This window comes from Brachionichthys hirsutus, chromosome 22 (genome assembly GCF_040956055.1).
Source record: "Brachionichthys hirsutus isolate HB-005 chromosome 22, CSIRO-AGI_Bhir_v1, whole genome shotgun sequence".
NCBI lineage: Eukaryota > Metazoa > Chordata > Actinopteri > Lophiiformes > Brachionichthyidae > Brachionichthys > Brachionichthys hirsutus.
The window spans coordinates 2,135,966-2,154,396 of record NC_090918.1 but is presented as its reverse complement, the minus strand read 5'-3'; the positions used below and the strand labels follow the sequence as shown (position 1 = coordinate 2,154,396).

Below are 18,431 nucleotides of genomic sequence, written 5' to 3'. Positions count from 1 at the left end.
CTATCTCTGGTGCTGCTCTTGTGGTCTGTATTGTTCGGCCTCTCTCTGATAGCTGAAGCCCTCTTGGATTCTTTTCATCGTAATTTTGCCTTTTTAATCCAATTTGCTTGTGTATTTGAAAGCATCTAGATCTAAGTGGGACAGTAGGGGAAATGACTATTATCCCTTAAGTGAATATTGTCAACAACCTGGTACTCTAGGCATGTGTGTGTGTGTGTGTGTGTGTGTGTTTCATCACATTTCAAACCAGCACTGTCACACAATTGAACAGCAATCAACATGGTGATTGCAGTGGCAGCTTTCCCACTCAAAGGGGGGGCTGCTATCGGTTCGGTTTCTGGGCACATCCTGATGTGTGAACCGCGTACTGCTCTTAAGTGCAAAATTATGTTTTCCACCCTTAGGGGCTACTCAAGAAAGCCCTCACTCCTCTTCACTCTTCATTGCATGCAGATTAACAGATGAACTCTGTACACATACTTTGTAATTTAGTAATGGTGGCACGAACAAAAGTACGTGATTCGATCATCAACCTCTATTAAGACAACGGGTAGAGGCCACAGCTGGTGCCGTTGCTGTCAGGTTGAGGTTGTGTGTTTATATACATTAGGCACACACCTGCAGCCTGTCACGACAGATCTTTAACAATTTTAATGAGTACTAATTATGGATAATTAAACTTTTCACTCAAATGCTAGTGGACTGTCAGTTCTGTCTGTGTCTTTTTGACTGTGACTGAAAAAGGCTGAGCACTGTATCCTGAGATGGATGAATCCTGGTAGACCATCGGTAACGTACGTCTGGGGGTCGCATGTCTTTATGACAATTAGTCCTTCTGGTCTGTCATCCCTCTTTTATTTGAAGTTGCATCTTACGTCATTTATTTTCCTCTGATTAGTTGTGGTCTGGTTGAGACGCCTGCTTGGTACTCCAGACTTTCCTGTCCTCAGCAGCACTTTTCAGGTCATACTGGTTGATTCTGAAGCATTCCCAGGCCCAGAGAGGCCCAGAATACTACGAGTTATGGGTCTATTCTGGGGGGGGGGTCTCCTCCCAGTTGATTCAAGCAGCAGTGACTCTCCTCCGAGCTCCTTCCAGATGTCAGTTATTGACCCGGCCCAGCCGTTCTGTGAAGGAAAAGCATGTGGTCTATTTAGGAATCACTTCTCATGAAGACCCCAAGATACTTCAACTTCCATCATATTTGAGGTAGTAGCTTACCCCCCCCCCCCCCCCCCCAAAAAAAAAATAGCTGTCCAAAGGTACAGAGCCCATTGCCTGAGATGTTGAGGTGCTGACGCTTATGGCATTTGCGTCACACTATCTAACTTAGACCCTTAACACACACACACACACACACACACGCATGCACACAAAGGCTGATAGATTTGAATACTAGCTTGATTGTAAGGATTTGCAAAAGGGAGAACAAAGAAATTATCTTCGACTGTTGCATGGACTTTTTGTCGGTGTTCTTTTTGTGATTATGATTATGAAAATGAGCTTCTTAGAACGGGGGGGGGGAAAGTGTGTGATAGTGTGTGATAGTGTGTGTGTCGGTACCAGGGCATGACCAATAATAGATTGACCCACATGCCTCTGTAATTATAATTGACATCTCATCCAGGTATTCTTCCTCAGTGTGTGATATAATGAAAATGACGCGTTTGTCTGCACAAGCCTCTATTTTTGCGTATGTGTGTGTCCTACTGCATCCCAGAAGTGGCCCAGACTTAATTACCCCTCTCTTACCAGACGCTGATTGCCAGATCCATGTGTCTTGATTAAAGGATTCACAGTCTTTCCTCTCTCGCACACTTACAGACACACACAGGAGATATTCTTGATGCCACTTTTCAACTTTTGAGTGCTTTTTCTGTGTCATGAATAAACTAAAGAGGAAAGCAATTTTGCTGAGAGCGGGATTGGACTTGTGTTTATCAAATTTTTAGGTGTTTCATTATTCAAAACACCCGTCAAGTTCCCTCACTTCACCGCCGTTTCTAAACATACAAATACAACAGTTTACAACTCAGTTTTCTGTCGTCTTTTGCATCTTGAAAGTTAGTTTTCTCACTTTAATGTTATTAATAATGACTTAAAATGTTTTTTTCGGGGCAGCAAGGTGGACCAGTGGGTAGCCTCACATCAAGAAGGTCCCAGGTTTGATTCCACCTGGGGGCTCTAATGTGGGTGGGGATCTCCATCTTCCGCCCACCAATAAAAAACATGTAATTTAGATCAATTGAATCTCATTTTCTTCAGACATACTTTGTAACAGGGTGCATTTTCTTTTCTGTTGATCTAAGCTTGGAGCCAGTCCTTACCTTTGCATCTGAGGCAAGTCAGAACAGTGAGATACATTATTCATCCAGTAACGACGCACTTTTGATGGAAACCACCCACCGATCATTTTAAGGCTGATCTTTCAGCCAGAATAATGACCATTACTTTCTGAAAAATAGGTGTGAGAGAAAATAACGAGCAGAAGAATTCCAGTCAATATCCTACTGTGGAGGATCCCGGATCAGCAAAGTTGTCATGCCAACAGGGATTCTGGGCGCTTGTCTGTAGTGTGTGTGTGTGTTGCCTTAATATTTTTCAAGTTAGATGGTTTGATTGAACCTGAATGAGCAACAAAAGAGGAAAAAGAATCTTACAGGGTTTTACTTTCTAGTAATCCAAAAAGAAACAGTGGAATTCTGAGGATACAAATCATTCAGGTGTATTTGTTTTTATCCTTTCCACAGACCTAAAGGTTAAGTTATAGCTCACATCTCTTACTAATTACAATTTTAGCACTTACGAATGTAATTTTGGTATCTTTCTACATTTCATTTACATTTAGTTTTGCTGCCGTTGGTATTTCCAAGATTGTAAACAGCAGATTGAGGGAAAACATGTTTTCATCTTTTGCCACAAGTGGAAGAAAATGGATGGATGGATTGATGGGAAAGTAATTCTCCTTTAGGCCTGAATATTTATTTAATTCTTAGACAAATCATTTACACATTACTTCAATGAATTACACATTTTAACAATCTTGAATGAACTTATTCAATTTCTAACACTGTTAATTTGTCAAATTTATAACAAATTAAACAATTGTCCATGAGGCAGGGATATGGGATGTTTGGTTGTCAAGATCGGATGCAATTTATCAGGCTTGTTTTAGAAATCCCACACAAGAAATCAAAAGTCTGTTTTCTGCAACTTCACTCACAGTGGATTTATGTGCCGTAACGCGAATATAAGACTGTTTGCAATTGTAGACGGGCGATAAAGGTCTGCCGTAATTTCGATTGCTATTACTGTCTTTTTCTCCTCCTCATCCTTCATTATTCCGTTAGTCTTCTTTAGAATATATTTTCCTCATTAGCACAACTAATGCATAGAATTAATCTGGCCCAACCTCCCAGTGCTGGATGGAAGTAAAATGAAATAAGGTAGCAATAAAATAACTGCTTGTTCTGGAGGTGCGCTGTTCTTCTAATCCTTCAGTTCAGATAAAAGGTTTTGCTTTTAAAAGTAAAAAGAAAAGGGGGGGGGGGGTCCTCACTATTAAAATGCAAATGATTCATTCCAGGATTGTTTTCATTTTTTTTGGGCAAGTATAAAAGAAGGTTTAAATTATATTCATGCAGAGGTTCTCGACCCCAATTCTGGGCTCTCTAAATGACTGCCTGAATCGATTTCTGCCTGGTGGGTCTGTCGGAGTGGAGCTCATCAGACCACAGGCGCCTCTGTCAGATTGCAAGTCCTCTCAAACATGTCAAATTACAGTATGTTATCCTGCTCTTCTTCCCACACAGCTTCCATTTCCTGCTTACTTCCTTTTTACTACTACTCCAACAGATGCTCTCCTGAGGAGCTGATGGAGAACAAAACAGAACTAAAAAAGAGTATTTGGCTTACATTTGGAGTATAACGGCTCCAAATCAGTGTGATAACATAAATGTTGCACTGTGCTATTTTCCACCACATTAAGAACATTTTATTAGATTATTGATGTTGTATTTGCAGCCAAAACATTAATGTGGGCTCAAGGAAAGACTTGGCTGGTATCAAAGATTGGTCACTTCAACAAAAAAAACGTTTGAGATGCGTTTTAAGAAGCGATCTGCTTTTACCTGGACAACATGAACATGTGAAATGGGCTTCGTTAAAAGGAGAGTAATGTCGGGAAGAAAAACCACTATCCTCATGTTAGTGTTTATGTGTGATGTTATTAAGTTCCCCACCCTCGTCACACCTCCCACCCACAACCCACTCAGTAAAGCACACGTAGATAACAAATCACTATTAAAAGGCACTCGGACACACTCATGCACATCACACATTTAACCTGACCAACAGGAGAAATGCTTCCTTCTAAACACACCCACATTCACAAACATCCACAACTCATGCTCCACTGTTTGTAGTTTCTGAGTGGTGTGAAGTCTTAAAACTTTCCATGAGGTTTTTTTTTTTTTTTCCTGATCAGAGTCCAAGTGGGGTGTGTGAACATAAATTTTTCCACTAGGTCTTACATCATTTAGTTCACAGTGAAGGATGAATTCATAAAATATTTGTTGGGATTATCGACACCTTCCATGCTTGCAGTATACTGGACAGGGAAATGTCATCTAAAGATACATTCTTAAAAAAAACCTAAGTAAAATACCACATTGGATGCAACATTTATGCCAGATTTTTTTGTATTTATCTGCATTTGTTAATACCGAAATAAAATAGGTGTCTCAATTGCCTGTGATCAATCATGGAAATTTGGAAAAACAATCCTATTCAATAATGTTGTATGTAAAATCAATCGGTAACGGACTCACACACACACCAGTTTAGAGCATGAGTGAGTCAAATAACAAGGTAATTACTCAATAATCATCCTGTAACTAGTGGCTGTGATTAGTTTCAGATTTCACTCATGCAGGGTCTTCTGTGGGAGGAGCACCTGATACTTCTGAAGATTGTAGTCATGTGTGAAAAGCATTTTCACTGATTCCTCTTCACACTTCATTTCCATTATATTCCCCTCCTACATTTACTCATCAGCCCACCAGACCAAAAGAAAATGTTCCACAGTAGTGATGATGTCATCATCCCTGCTAAACTAGTGACCTCTGAGCTGATACAGTAATATTCCGAGGGAAAATGTTGCTCAACATTTATGTGTTGAACGAGGCACCAGTAGAGGCCTTTGAGACTGGTTTCGGATGCCTGCACAAAGACTGATACTGTCTATGACACAACTAGGGGTTACTAATGTGGACATACAAATGTGCTGTACTTCAGCCTTCACTGTGTTGTTTGTGTTGTCGTCCATTCAGAGGCATCCCAGGGAAGAAATGTGGGACCATCATCGTGAAAGCTGAGGAGCTGAACAACTGCAGGGTGAGTTGTTTCTGCCTTTTATTTAACTCCCTGTCTGTAGGTTTCTTATGGTGGTTTGTCTGTCACATTTGAATCCGTGTCTTAATCTTGAGTTTTTTCAGATTTGAAAAAAAATGCTAAAATCTCGCAAGTGCTTTCAAACTCGAAAGAAGCTTTGAACTGTTTAATAGGTCTAATCACAACGTCAATTTCTCCAGATGCGTTTTATTTGGAAATATATACATGCATGAGGTGAAGTATTTCTTGGGTGTGAATGTTTTTGTCTATTTCCTGTCTTGATTTTCTTCTCTCTCAGGAATCTGTAATGATGCAGTTCTGTGGAAACAAACTGGACAAAAAGGATTTCTTCGGAAAGTCCGACCCATTCCTCGTCTTCTACAGAAGCAATGAGGACAGCTCGTGAGTTCCACCTGCCCTCTCTTCACTCATCCGCCATCTTCCTCTCTACTTTCATGTTCACTTTTAGTCCTGCCCTGCATCCAGAGGAAATTGGCCTTCATTGATTTTGCTCAGATCAAAAGCCATGCTGCTACTTAGGAGCGTTTGAATTTCATGTGGAAGTATTTTTGTGTGAGATCTGAGTAGTGGCAGCAAACATTGAACGAGTACTGTGGTATGTCCATCTCGATTTTGTGTTAGGTCTGCGGTGTTAGGTCAGATGAGGCCTTGTGCTCTGAGGTAAGATGGCACCAAGACAGGAATGAAATCACCACTTTGGTGTGTTTGTGTGTGTGTGTGTGTGTGTTAGGATAGTTCCCGCTTTAACTCTCAGACAGTTGAAATACTGCATGCTCCCTTAAGTCTCTTAATTTTATTTTAGTATTTTGTTTTCCTCCCTTCTTGCCATGCTGCAGGTTTACCATCTGCCACAAGACAGAGGTGGTGAAGAATACATTGAACCCAGTGTGGGAGGCCTTTAAGATCCCTGTTCGGGCTCTTTGCAATGGTGATTATGACCGGTAAGTATGATTCCTTATGCAAATGCTGGATGATGGCCAGAAGCAAAGATTTATGTTCAACTGAATTAATATGTTCGATTTTCCCACCATGTCTACGGCGATAGATTATTAAGGAAATCATTTTACGCTGTCTTCTTCCTACAATTAGTAATTCATTATTTATTTGTTCTTGGGGGTGTTCATTAAGCTTAAATTGTACAGGGAACATGTTGGCCTGCAGTACTCTTAAAGTATTAAATTCATTAATTTTTTAGGGGTGTGCTTTTTCCAGATAGTTTTATAAAATAAAGACTATATCAATATCTAGCTTCAGCTATATTTCATATTTGACTGTTACTTTAAATCAGTGCTTCTCAATTATTTTCTGTCGCGCCCCCCCCCCCCCCCCCCGAAAAAAACCCCACTCTTGTATCCTTATTAACATACAAAGAAATATTAAAAAGAAAGAAATATAGATCAACTTACAACAAAGAATAACGTTACCATTTTTTTTAGTCTGCAACAGAAAATGAGGAAGTCAAGTCTTTCTTCTCCCATCGTAGATTGTTTACGACCGCTCTTCTTCTGCTAATCCTCCCTGCGCGCACTCTGACAATCAGGGCGCCACTGCCAACTACTGGAGTGGATGCGCAATTACACTTTACTCTCGTAAGGCAAAAAAACATTTTCTCCGCGGTCACAAGCGCCCCCCCTGACATCGCACCGCGCCCTCCTAGGGGGGCGCGCCCCACCATTTGAGAACCACTGCTTTCAATTAACTACCAAAGAGATTTTGCATCACTCAAAGCCCCTATTGTGGGAGTACACAATGTTGATTTAATACAGAGGACAAGTAAGAATATAAGTGATTGGTCTCATGTCATGTGTCCATCTGTTGTCGATAGCAGATCCACTGTGATGAAACCAGCAGGCAGCAATTATTGGAATAAATTATTCCAATAAGCTTTTTATGGGAGTTGACTCACACATTTCTTATCAGTGTGGGACTCTGGGTGAACTGCACGTACAGTACACTCATACAAACACACACTCGTGCACGGAATCGGTCCCTCTGCAACCTGGGAGAAGAGATAAGGAGGAGCTTAGGCCGGCGAACAATGGAGAACTGTGTCTATCTGCTCAGAGACTCTGTGATGGGCCTGTCTTCACATACACACACACACACATGCACACGTGCGCACACCTATAGGTATGTGCAAAAACCAGAGGAGCAAACCACACTACTGCGCTTGAAGATTAACGAGTGAAATCATTCGCAATTTCCTGACATCATCAGAGCACCGAAGTGCTGGGAAAGATTCCTGCTGAGTTGTGTCATAACAATGGCTGACTAAGACGCACATCCATAAACACATATGATACACACATCCATGCACCTCTGCACATAGTGTCTCCTCTGGAGGGGAGTGTGTGTTGCTAACCAGGACTCTCGTTCATCCTGATTGTGTCCCATCAACATCGCCCAGCACCTCTCCCACTCCTGCCTTTTATTGATTCTGCTGCTGTCATACGAGTCTCGAAGCAGCTCGGATGGATCTGGATTTAATTTTCAGAAAATATTGGGAATGTTACCAGGAACAGATGATTACATTTTGGTAAAGATCCAGAAGAGATTCTGGATCAATTTGAAATATTTGGTAACATTGCAGTCATGGAGCTTGACCGATGTTTATGGAATTTGACACAGTCATGTGGGGGGGGGGGGGGGGGATTGGGATTGGATCCAGAATGGAGTCAGTAGAAAAAATATTTAATTGTAACATTCACTGATTCAAAGATCAGCTAAAAATACACATCAACTTAGATTCACTTTTACTTTTCATGGTTGATGTATGAAGATACCAAGAACAATTTAGAACCTTTTGATGATGATCCAGATCACCGTGTGGACGGTGTAAATCCAATTAGGAGGGGAATCAGGAATGAGCGTCTTGGCGGAGGTCTGCGCTCTCGGAGTGCTTTTCTCGTCTAATATAGATTAGCATAAACTTCACTCTGCTACTGCAGAGACGTGACCCATTGGTAGGTGGCTCTCTTGTAAACTTTTTTTTCTCCCACATTTGAATTTAACTTACAATGAAGTGCAGAAATTATGTATTTAGAGATGAACAGAAAACATTACCAGATATAAATAAAGATACTGCAGATTTGATCTGCTTCTTTTAATGAGTTCATGATGACAAAGACGGTGTTAAGACACAACATACATGAGAAGGTTTTGCAACAATTTGAAGGAAAACACATAAACGTATTTTTCTTTATTGTAAATCTCGAACCACATTGACTCCCACTTTGTAATGTTGGAACTGAGCATTGTGATAACTCGAGAAGAAGCTTTCTAAAAGACTTAGAATAATAGAATACAAAAAATTGAAGGAGACAAAAGACTGCAGTTTCTTTGTTTATAATCCTCATCCTCATCTTGTGCTTCTCTCAACAGTACAATGAAGGTGGAAGTGTATGACTGGGACAGAGACGGCAGGTAATTCCTTGACTTTATCCACCAAATTATCTTATCATGGTGTAATTCAACAATCCTTTAAATGACAACCGAGAAGCACATGTCGTAATACATTCCATATGTGTTTGAATTGATAGAGATGCATGATTTGCGTGTGAAAGGCTTATTTTGATTGTGTTAATTATTTGATCACATGTCAAACTTGTCATGATAAACCATATTTTACAGTCTTGTAAACTAGTGAGGTTCAAGTAACAAGAGCAGAGAAAGAATGAATCTTGTAGCGTAGCATTGGTGGTATCAATATTAAAGTATCCACTGTACAGCCAGACAAATGTACGCACCTGTACATGCATGAGAAATGAATCTGAATTCTTCTTTTTACACTGTTTTGCCTGCAGTAACTGTAAATTTAGAAGTTTTCCCCACCATTATAACTGCACAGATGCATATCAATATTTGTGTATCTCACAAGTCTTCAGACCAGTGGATTAATTTTATTCTAAATCGACTTCCCTTCCCTGCATGCTGCAGCTTTCTTTTCATTTTTTAAACACCAATTTAATTAAATGAAAACAATCATAAAAAAAAAAAAAAACTGGGACACTGCCTTGTTAATTGAGCCATTTTTTTTGTTGTTATTGAAGGGATATAAATCAATATGAAATGATTACCTCAATTACTTCAAACAAATGTGCAGCAATTAATTTCCTGATCATTTCCTATCTTGATTCCCTTGACTTTCAGCATATGTTAGCTTCCTGTGGAAACGCTTAAATAACACTGGTCTATATTGCCAGTAGGTAAGGAACCTGGGTGCTGCAACATCCACAGAATGACTGCTTAACGATGAGCCTGGACACTGGCTGCCGTTAGACAAAACAGAAGAGTGTCATCTGTCAAGCTGTAGTTGAACAGGGAGTTGCTCACTATTCTTTACTCTATCATCTAATCTGTTTAAATCTGATTATGAGTAAATGGTGACTTTTAGATTTTATGTTTTTCAATTCGATTGAGATATTTTAGCACATTTTAACGGCCTATTTGGTTTAAGATGATTCTCTTTGTCCATGTGATCATTAAAATGTTGGGTGTCTCACGGCTTACCTCCTCATTATGCCTCTCCCTTTAAGTAACATAAGAATGATTTTCTCTGAGTTAACACAATGGATTGGTCATCAATCAATACAGTTTATAATGCATTCTCTTTGTTCTTGTTCTGTTCCATCTCCACATTCTGCAGCCATGACTTTATTGGAGAATTCAGCACCAGCTATCGGGAACTCTCCAGAGGACAGAGCCAGTTTAATGTGTATGAGGTGAGTTTGTGTGTAGCTGTGTGTGAGTTTGCACAACTGTTTGATTCAACAGCTGCTCTGCAATCCAGCCGGGGCACAGGTCAGGGCGGGGGGGGGGGGGGGGGGTAGGGTTAGTTAGTACGAGTACACTGCTGACAACAGGAGGACCGTTGTCTAAATTATAGTAATTCATGTGTTGAATTTTGTTAGGAAAAAAACATTCCTGTACCCTCTGGCAGGAAAAATTAAACACATATTAATACACACATTAAGTATTCTGATTCTAATCTCTGAGCTGCAGTGGATGTGAAAACAAAGCCTGACAAAAATATGCTTTTAAAAGTAGAAAGATGATGCTTTAGCCTGAGACAGTCGAAGCCAGAGCAGCCAGACACTATTGAACATTTAATGTTTCTTTGATAACATTTGAACTTGTTGAACTTGGAGTGATGGTAGAGTGTGATGAAAGAGCAAAAGGATGCTGGAGCTGGAGCGGCTAAATCACTGGGAGGGGTTTTTCAGATTGAACACAGTCGAATGCATGAAAAAGATAAACACATGGAAAGAACGTGCAATGTCTGTCCGAGCAGTAGAAATGAAAGCGTCTGTATGGCAAGTAGAGGGAGTGAAGCTGGATGCTTCCCCACAGCCAGTGGGCAGCTACTAGCTTCAAATAAGTTTCTAGCTACTTCTCCATTTACCATCGATTTTTACACTCGTTTTTGCAATTTTTGGCCTGTTCCTTGATGCTGACTTTCTCCTCAAGCAGTTAGAGATTAGATGGCTTTGCATTGGTGAAGGGTCTCAGTTTGTGTGTATAAGTATGCATTTGTGTTACACCTACATTAAACATTCACATTACTTTCATTGGCCCTCCACTGTGTCCTTCTATGCACCTTTTGCAATGTGAACCAAGGAGAAACATTAATCCACAGATTCGTGTGTTGTTTCCCCGAGGTTAAGTTTGACCTTGGCCCAATTTATTTCAGGCCATAAAATTCTGGTGGAGTGTTTAGGATTCAAAAGGAGTTCCAGGACTGTCTCTGGCTGCTCTCAACATCACAGGAGCAATTCTATGTTTTACAGCCTCAGGAGACAAGGAGGGCCACAAGAGAACAAGGTTTAATCTCTAGTCTGTACACAACATAACTCGAGTAACAAGTCGAGCTGTTTTAGATGCATTGAGATCTTACTTGCTGGGGGGGCGGTGCCTTGCTCAAGGGCACCTCGGCAGTGATCTGAGGGTAAAACTGGCCCCTCTCCAGCCACCAGCACACATTCCTCATTCTGTCTGGGCTGGGACTTGAACCGGCGGACTCTCCGCTTCTCGACCCAAGGCCCAACCAACTGAGCCACTGCTGAAATACTCCCAATATATTGGGAGTATTTCCCAATATAGGAGTATATTTCAGGATAGTGAAAGAGACAGCAGTGTATAAATTATATTGCTTATGATTCGGTAACCACAGATGTATAAATGTCAGGTTCAGTTTGTCCTCAAAGACGGGTTGACTGTGAATATTATTCGGCCTGAATCCAATTTCACTTTTGCGTTACAAGCATCATTCACACATTAATGTGTCTGATTTGTATTCATTCTGGATACGGTACGTGGGGATTCTTATGTTTTGACTAATATTGAACAAAATAAAATGTTGATGACCTCAACACCGGTCTTGTCTAAGTGGCCAAAAGCACAATACAACGCAAGTGAAATGGTGCTCTTGTTATTAAAATATATCAATCTGGCATCAGTCCGGAACTGTTCATCAAACTCTCCAACCGTATTCAGTCCAGATGTAAGGTTGATTTACAGGGTGGATGAAATGATGAATACAAGTCGAAATGATGAAGTAACTTCTTTTTTTTCTTTTAGGTGATAAATCCAAAGAAGAAAGCAAAGAGAAAAAAATACATCAACTCTGGAACGGTGAGGAAGTATTAAAAAAAAACCTGATGCACCGGTGCTGTCCTTGTATGGATTATATGCTCAAGTAGATCTGTTTTGTACTGCCAAGTATTCAATTTAGCCATTAAACCAGTGTCTGCTCTATTTTATTTTCACCCATTAGAGGCGACACTTCAAACGCCCTGTCCATGAGTTCACTGTGCTTCCTGTCTGCTTTACCACTTACAGGTTACACTGCTGTCATTCTTGGTGGACATTGAAGTCACCTTCCTGGACTACATCAAAGGAGGGTAAGTGGATGACCGTTCATTGAACGCACGGGGAGATGTGTTTGTAGGCCTTTAATGAGCAGTGGAGGTACTGTGTGCGCCAATCCCTGCCTCGAAAAACAACCCATCACGACTCCATGTCTGCAATACATCAAAGATAATGATCTCTCAAATGTGAGCCAATCAAATGGAGAAGTAGCCATTTGCATGTGAGGGAGCAGCAGTGGGTGGCGGAAAAGAGACTGGCAGATGGGCCGGCCTGCAGTCGAGTACTCGGGGCTCAGACACCGACGAGTCTGTGTCTCTGCCCTTGGGTGTTTTATTGTGTTTCACCACTCGCCCATGCCGTGTGCAGCCATGTGTCCTCCTGTATGTGTGTTAGAAGTGCTTGTGTAAGCTTGTTGCTCATAGGTTGAGTATGTGCAACCAGGCGTTGTGCGACTCCTCGCCTCAATAGACTCACAGAGGGGGGAGACTGTCAGAGGAGAATGTGTGTGTTCACCTTTCGGTGGAAAAATATTCCTCTTAAGTTCTTGTATTTCTCAGTTCCTGCTGTCCTTCTATCTGAGATTGTCAATTGTTCTGGAGAGCCGAGTGGTTTTTAAAGGATTCTTTCAAAGTAAAAATTGGCAAACACAGTCAGCAACAACACAATCTTCTTATCGCTTACCACACCGAGCAAGTACTTGAACTTGTAAATAAATGACGCAGCTGAAGAGCTCCGGTGTAAAATTGCACGGTGAGCTACCTGCCCATCAAACGGCAGACAAATGCAGCACCTAGCTGGGGATCATAATGGAGCTCATAGGAGCTGTCATGTTCACTGTGTCCTGACGACAGAGAGGATTAGGATTCAATTACCGAGAGTTATCTGGCAACTCAAATATATACATGTTAGCATGGGGGTTTACCTCCATCTCACCTGTTGTTATAAGCACACACACACACACACACAAAGAAGGTAAGTACGACAGTATAGAGTTCATATGTGACTGCAGCACAACAGTTGATTTATTTAAAAAAAATAATAGGAAACATTCAGTAAAGTGCATGAAGAGAAATCACATGACAATTACTGGATATTAAAAAAAAAATACAAATCGATGAAAACATTTGTTTTTTGAAATTCTGAAGAAAGGAATTCTGTGCGGAGCACTCGTTTTTTTATTCACAACTTCATCCCTCTCATTTTAAAGTAGGACAACAATTGCTTTGTGACTCCCAAAACAGATCAATATGCTATCGATCCACGGGGTGTTTATGAATGCACTTTGTGTAAAGCATATTTAAGTGCTGGATAGCGCTGCTATACATGTTTAAGAAGGGGAATACGGCACAGCCTTTGTGTTCACGTACTGGTGCATATAATAGTTGTGTGCTCTTCCTGATCAATTTGCAGTTGAGCGCACTAAAATGACGGCGTGTGTGTGAGATCTGGCTTTGAAATGCTGTGTGTATTTTTTCTCATGTCCTGGCATAAGCTTCCTCGCTCTGTCGCTGGCTGCTAATGGACAATTCCCAACTCGGAGTCTCCCTGCACATAGAAACATTCCCAGCAGTGCCGACAGTCAGAGCAGGATTCCAAACTCTCAGGAAGAAACGGATATATATAGGTGTGCGTTTGTGTGTATATATATATATATATATATATATATATATATATTTTTGCTGCGCTTCCACACAAAGAAAACCACACCCACATCAACTCATGCTCACAAGCCCTCCTTTGTTATTTCTTAATTGTGCAATTCCTTCAAATCCCCTTGTCAGTCTTATTGTCTCCATATTTTTGTATTGTTTGCCAGTCATCGCGCTCCATTTCCCGACATTCCTGCTCTGCTCTCCTCCCATTTTTTTTCTCCTCCTGACTGCTCTCTTATCTTCAGATTGACAGCTCTTTTTGCCGCATCAACCCAATCAGCTAATTGTTCATTTGGGCCTAATTCGGAGCATGATCTGCTGGCGGCATTAACATAAATGACTGATTTGAGAAGCTTCCCATCCCATCCAAGAGCATCACTGCTCTTATTCTTTTCACTGACTGTGAAAAAGGTTGAATGCCGCCCGTGGATTTCAACAACCGGGCCTCTATTTATGGAACGCGAGGACACAAATGAAGGATTGTCAGCTATATCTTTCGTTTTTGAGACGCGCCTTTGAGGGTGGTCCTGCCACTCATACTGACACGTATTGTTTCCCCTCGTTTTGGGTTGTGAATCGAGTATTGAAACCAGAATAAAAGGGGTAAGAAACTCTGAAACTCTTTCTGAGAGGTTGTCATTAGATAGAGAATCAAGATTTGAAAACAATGTTGATTCTTGACAGACATTTTGCTTTATAGGCTGCATGGAAATCAGCGTAATAAGCTAAATTTGACTTAAGCAGGTAGAGCTGTTTACCTCCTCTCCTTTGGCCAGATGGGTACCATCCAACCAGGAACAGCCGTTCCTGTCATGAAGAGAGGTCACATTGCACAACCTCTGGTGTATTTTTTTTAGCCCACTGAGTCTGCTCATGCATGTTTCCCTCTGGCAGTGATACATATTAAAGAAGCGGGGACGCGTAGTCTAGTCAACAAACGCGTGTCGAGCCAGATCTTTAAGAAAATCATCATCAGTCTGTATTACTTTTCTATCAAACTAGCAATGAGACCAATAAGATTTCAGGTGGTGTGGGTAACAAGTTCAAAGGCGAGGTCATGGAGTCATCAAATGACAAACTGTCATGAGGTCGTTACTTTTATGTTTGCTGACATGAGTGAACAGTTTTAACATTTTGACATTAATGCACAAATAAATATGTAGTTGTTAAAACACTAATAATCAGAACACCATAGCAAATCATAATTAAATAAAAGTACGCTTCTTCTTCATTTTTAGACAGCTGAAAAATAAAGATGTATTGCCAAGAAGGTTTCACTAAGGGAGGTTTGAGAGACAACTTTTATTTATGGAGCTGCAGTAATATAATTATATTACTGTATAATCAATATCTCTGTTCTTCACAGCGATACGCAGTGGGGAATTTGAGCTGCTCTGGGGCAGATGGCACTTTTGAGTTTTATTGAATTCTTTTTTTTGTTCAACTTTACAAACATTTCTTCAGTTAAAAGGGGATTTAAATTGTGTTCAAGATCTTTACTCTTCCAAAAGTTAAAGTTGCCGTCCCATGAGAATATCACCTCAGCTGTGTCATAGACAATTTTTCATGGTCTATAACATTCCAATAGATGCACCACTAGTTGTCAGTAAACCTGGTCAAAGTGCTGCAAATGAATCTTATTTCATTCAAAAGATTTTATCGGGCTGTATTTAAAAAAAATATTGTGTGTATGAATTATTATCAGTGTTAAACTAAAACTACTAGGATTAAATAACATGAATAAGCATATAGACACATATGAACACAAACAGAATCACATGTTAATGCTATGTAAGAAATACTTAGAGGCAGAGGTTGACCGTTTAGTGACTGAAAGGGAATGTAAACGGGAGCAGGTAATTAAATCAAGGCACTCAGCCAGCCATCATTCATTGGTGCTGATAAAGGGTGTGAAACCCACTCAACACATCAGAACTTAAGATTCACCTGATTTAAGAGGAGGTGTCTGTGATCTGTTTTACAATTTGAAGTCAAGTCAAATCAAATGGAACCCGTTGTAGCCTGCATGCAAGCCAAGCCAGGTTATAGATGCTGCTGAGCCAAAAGGCAAGACAGACTGTGAAGCTGTGTTAAATCCTGGACCGTGATTGTGATGTTCTCCCATGCACCTCCAGGACTCGGCAGGATCAGATTTGATTTTTAAGGCTGGATAAGTTCACGTCACGCATCACGCTCTGCTGAAGCTCAGCCGTGTGATGTTATGCTTTAAACCGCTGCCTCTGACAATCCCTTATCAGTCCTGCCAGAACATTTTGCGGCCTTCCTGCAGATTTCATTTTACTGGGGTGATTTTATGCCTACCTCTGTGTGTTCAATATAGCAATTTACAAAACTAATCAGTAATGGAAAATATTCAAGGTCAGACCTGTATTAATTCAGGCAGTACTTATGTTTCTGTTCTACTCTAAATATTTCCCTCATTGTCTCTGAGTTATTCTGTACTACTGTTTTACTTTTACTTTTTTTAATGATTTTTACACCTGCAGAAACAAATTAAAGTGTCTATCAGGACACATACCATAGAAATAAATATGTCTCTTCATAGTTAAATATATAACTTGGTTTGCACAAAATGGCTTTTGGAGTGATGTTCAGTTTGTGAGACATTTTGATTTTCAAGGAATCTTTCTAGTGGTGGTAATGGCGCCATTGCTCAGTGCACAAAGTAACGCTATTAACGCCTCATGTTACTTCAGAACGGCTCTCCTTTCCATTTCTCATCTTCTTTCCTCTATTGCCGTCCGCTTCAAGTTTGCCTCCTTTCTCCAACCTTCCTCTTCCACTCTAAAGCTTGGAGTTCCTCTCTTAAATTTTGTTTGCGTGCTTGACAGAGAGTTATAAATAGCAAAAAAAGACGACATGCATAATTTAGACTTGTAAGCTAAATCTTGCATGTGGCGACGTAAGGCAGGGGCACAGAAATCACTCGGATCTTCCCTCTCGGCTCCCTTGTCCTTGCTCATTTCCTCGTATTTTAAAATGTTCATTTTGTAAGGACGTCAAACGCCAAAAAATAAATAAATCATTGGGCTTGTATCATTAAATGTAAGAGTTGGGTGAAAATGCTTTCAGAGTTGAACTATCCGATGGTGCTTAAAGCTTTTCTTCAGATTAATGTTCGGCCGCTGTCTCCGTCCTATTCTGTCCCCGTTTCTGCACTTCGAGTGGCCTCGCCAAGGTGGCACAGGTAATGAGCGTCCGGCTGTTTGACAGACGTTTGTGTGTTTTCGTGTGGCGGTTCTGGGGATTGGTTTGACGCAGCTGTGACCGACCAGCACCGAACATAACCACATCTTCTTCCTATCAGGTTAACAATTGAGGAAATGCTTTTGATGGAGCCAGATGTGACTCGCTCCCATCATTGCTGCTGTGATGTATTGTCTTTTTTCATCTCTATTTGATGATGCCTCTTTTTCATCATCTTAGTGATTGACACATGCAAGATGAATGATGGGGGGGGGGGGGGGGGGGTTCTTTTAATCATACAAAAGAGCTTGTTCTTCATTTGCAGGGTGTTTTCTGAATGATCAACATATGGAATATACAAAGACTTAAAACGTTAGTTGATTCACCATTTTGGTTCTTGAAAACAATTTAATTACTGCTTCCTATTGAAGGTTATGAGATACCTTGACTTTTTTGCTGTAGTATTATCAGATGATCAAAATGCTTCCTCATTCTGCTGAACAGATTAGCATTTATCAGTTGGTGCAGACATCCTCATTTCCTTCGGTGCGACCCAGAGGTTGACTACGTAACTACGTACTTGTTACATGGCAATTGAGTTTTTAAACAAGAGCTTTGCTGATCTCTTGACATTTCAAGATGCTTTAATGATGTCAAAGTGGTAATTGTTCAGTATTTAGATGTCCTCAGTAGTAATTGAAAACACCATTGTCCCAAACTACAGCTTCCTAGAGCCACTAGCCTGGCTGAAGACTCCTTCTTGCCTGATCGGTGCAATTGATTGCTCTGTAACTCACATGCTAATATCACATGCAACAAGACTCTGCCCGCGCGCCGCGTAAAAGCAACCAGAGCAATGCCATGATTGCGTATTTAACGTGGAAGCCTCCTCATCAGTCGTCACTGTCGATCGCTAATCACTTAAAGCCGATCGTGTCTGCAGTCCGTTTCTTCGGATTGATTCTCATTGGTTCTCAAATGTGTTTTCTTGTTTGCTTTGAGAGAGAGAGAGAAAGAGAGAGTGAAGAAAGTGATTGTTGATTAATGAATATTTATCTCCTTTTGTCTTTTCAGCACCCAAATTAACTTCACCGTAGCCATTGATTTCACGGCTTCTAATGGTGAGTCGAGAGATACACTTTGAATGCGCGCACGCACTCACACACACACACACACACACACACACACAAGTGTCTTGGGAACATTTAATCAAATATATGCAGCTGGGGTATCGAGTGTTACCTAATAACCCTCTTCATCACACCTGGCAGTTATATCTGAGCGCTATAACAC

The 18,431-nt window shown here is 40.7% G+C and overlaps 1 protein-coding gene across 2 annotated transcripts in view; it reads left to right on the top strand.

Annotated features, from left to right (window-relative positions):
- The window catches only part of LOC137910997 (copine-8), a 46,535-nt gene that overhangs the window by 22,555 nt on the left and 5,549 nt on the right, over window positions 1-18,431 (top strand). For both annotated transcript variants that reach the window (XM_068755422.1, XM_068755421.1), the window contains 8 exons: window positions 5,331-5,394; window positions 5,690-5,793; window positions 6,249-6,353; window positions 8,794-8,835; window positions 10,058-10,133; window positions 11,989-12,042; window positions 12,250-12,311; window positions 18,213-18,259. In XM_068755422.1, coding sequence (XP_068611523.1) covers window positions 5,331-5,394; window positions 5,690-5,793; window positions 6,249-6,353; window positions 8,794-8,835; window positions 10,058-10,133; window positions 11,989-12,042; window positions 12,250-12,311; window positions 18,213-18,259 — 554 coding nt within the window. The remainder of the gene's footprint in view (window positions 1-5,330; window positions 5,395-5,689; window positions 5,794-6,248; window positions 6,354-8,793; window positions 8,836-10,057; window positions 10,134-11,988; window positions 12,043-12,249; window positions 12,312-18,212; window positions 18,260-18,431) is intronic.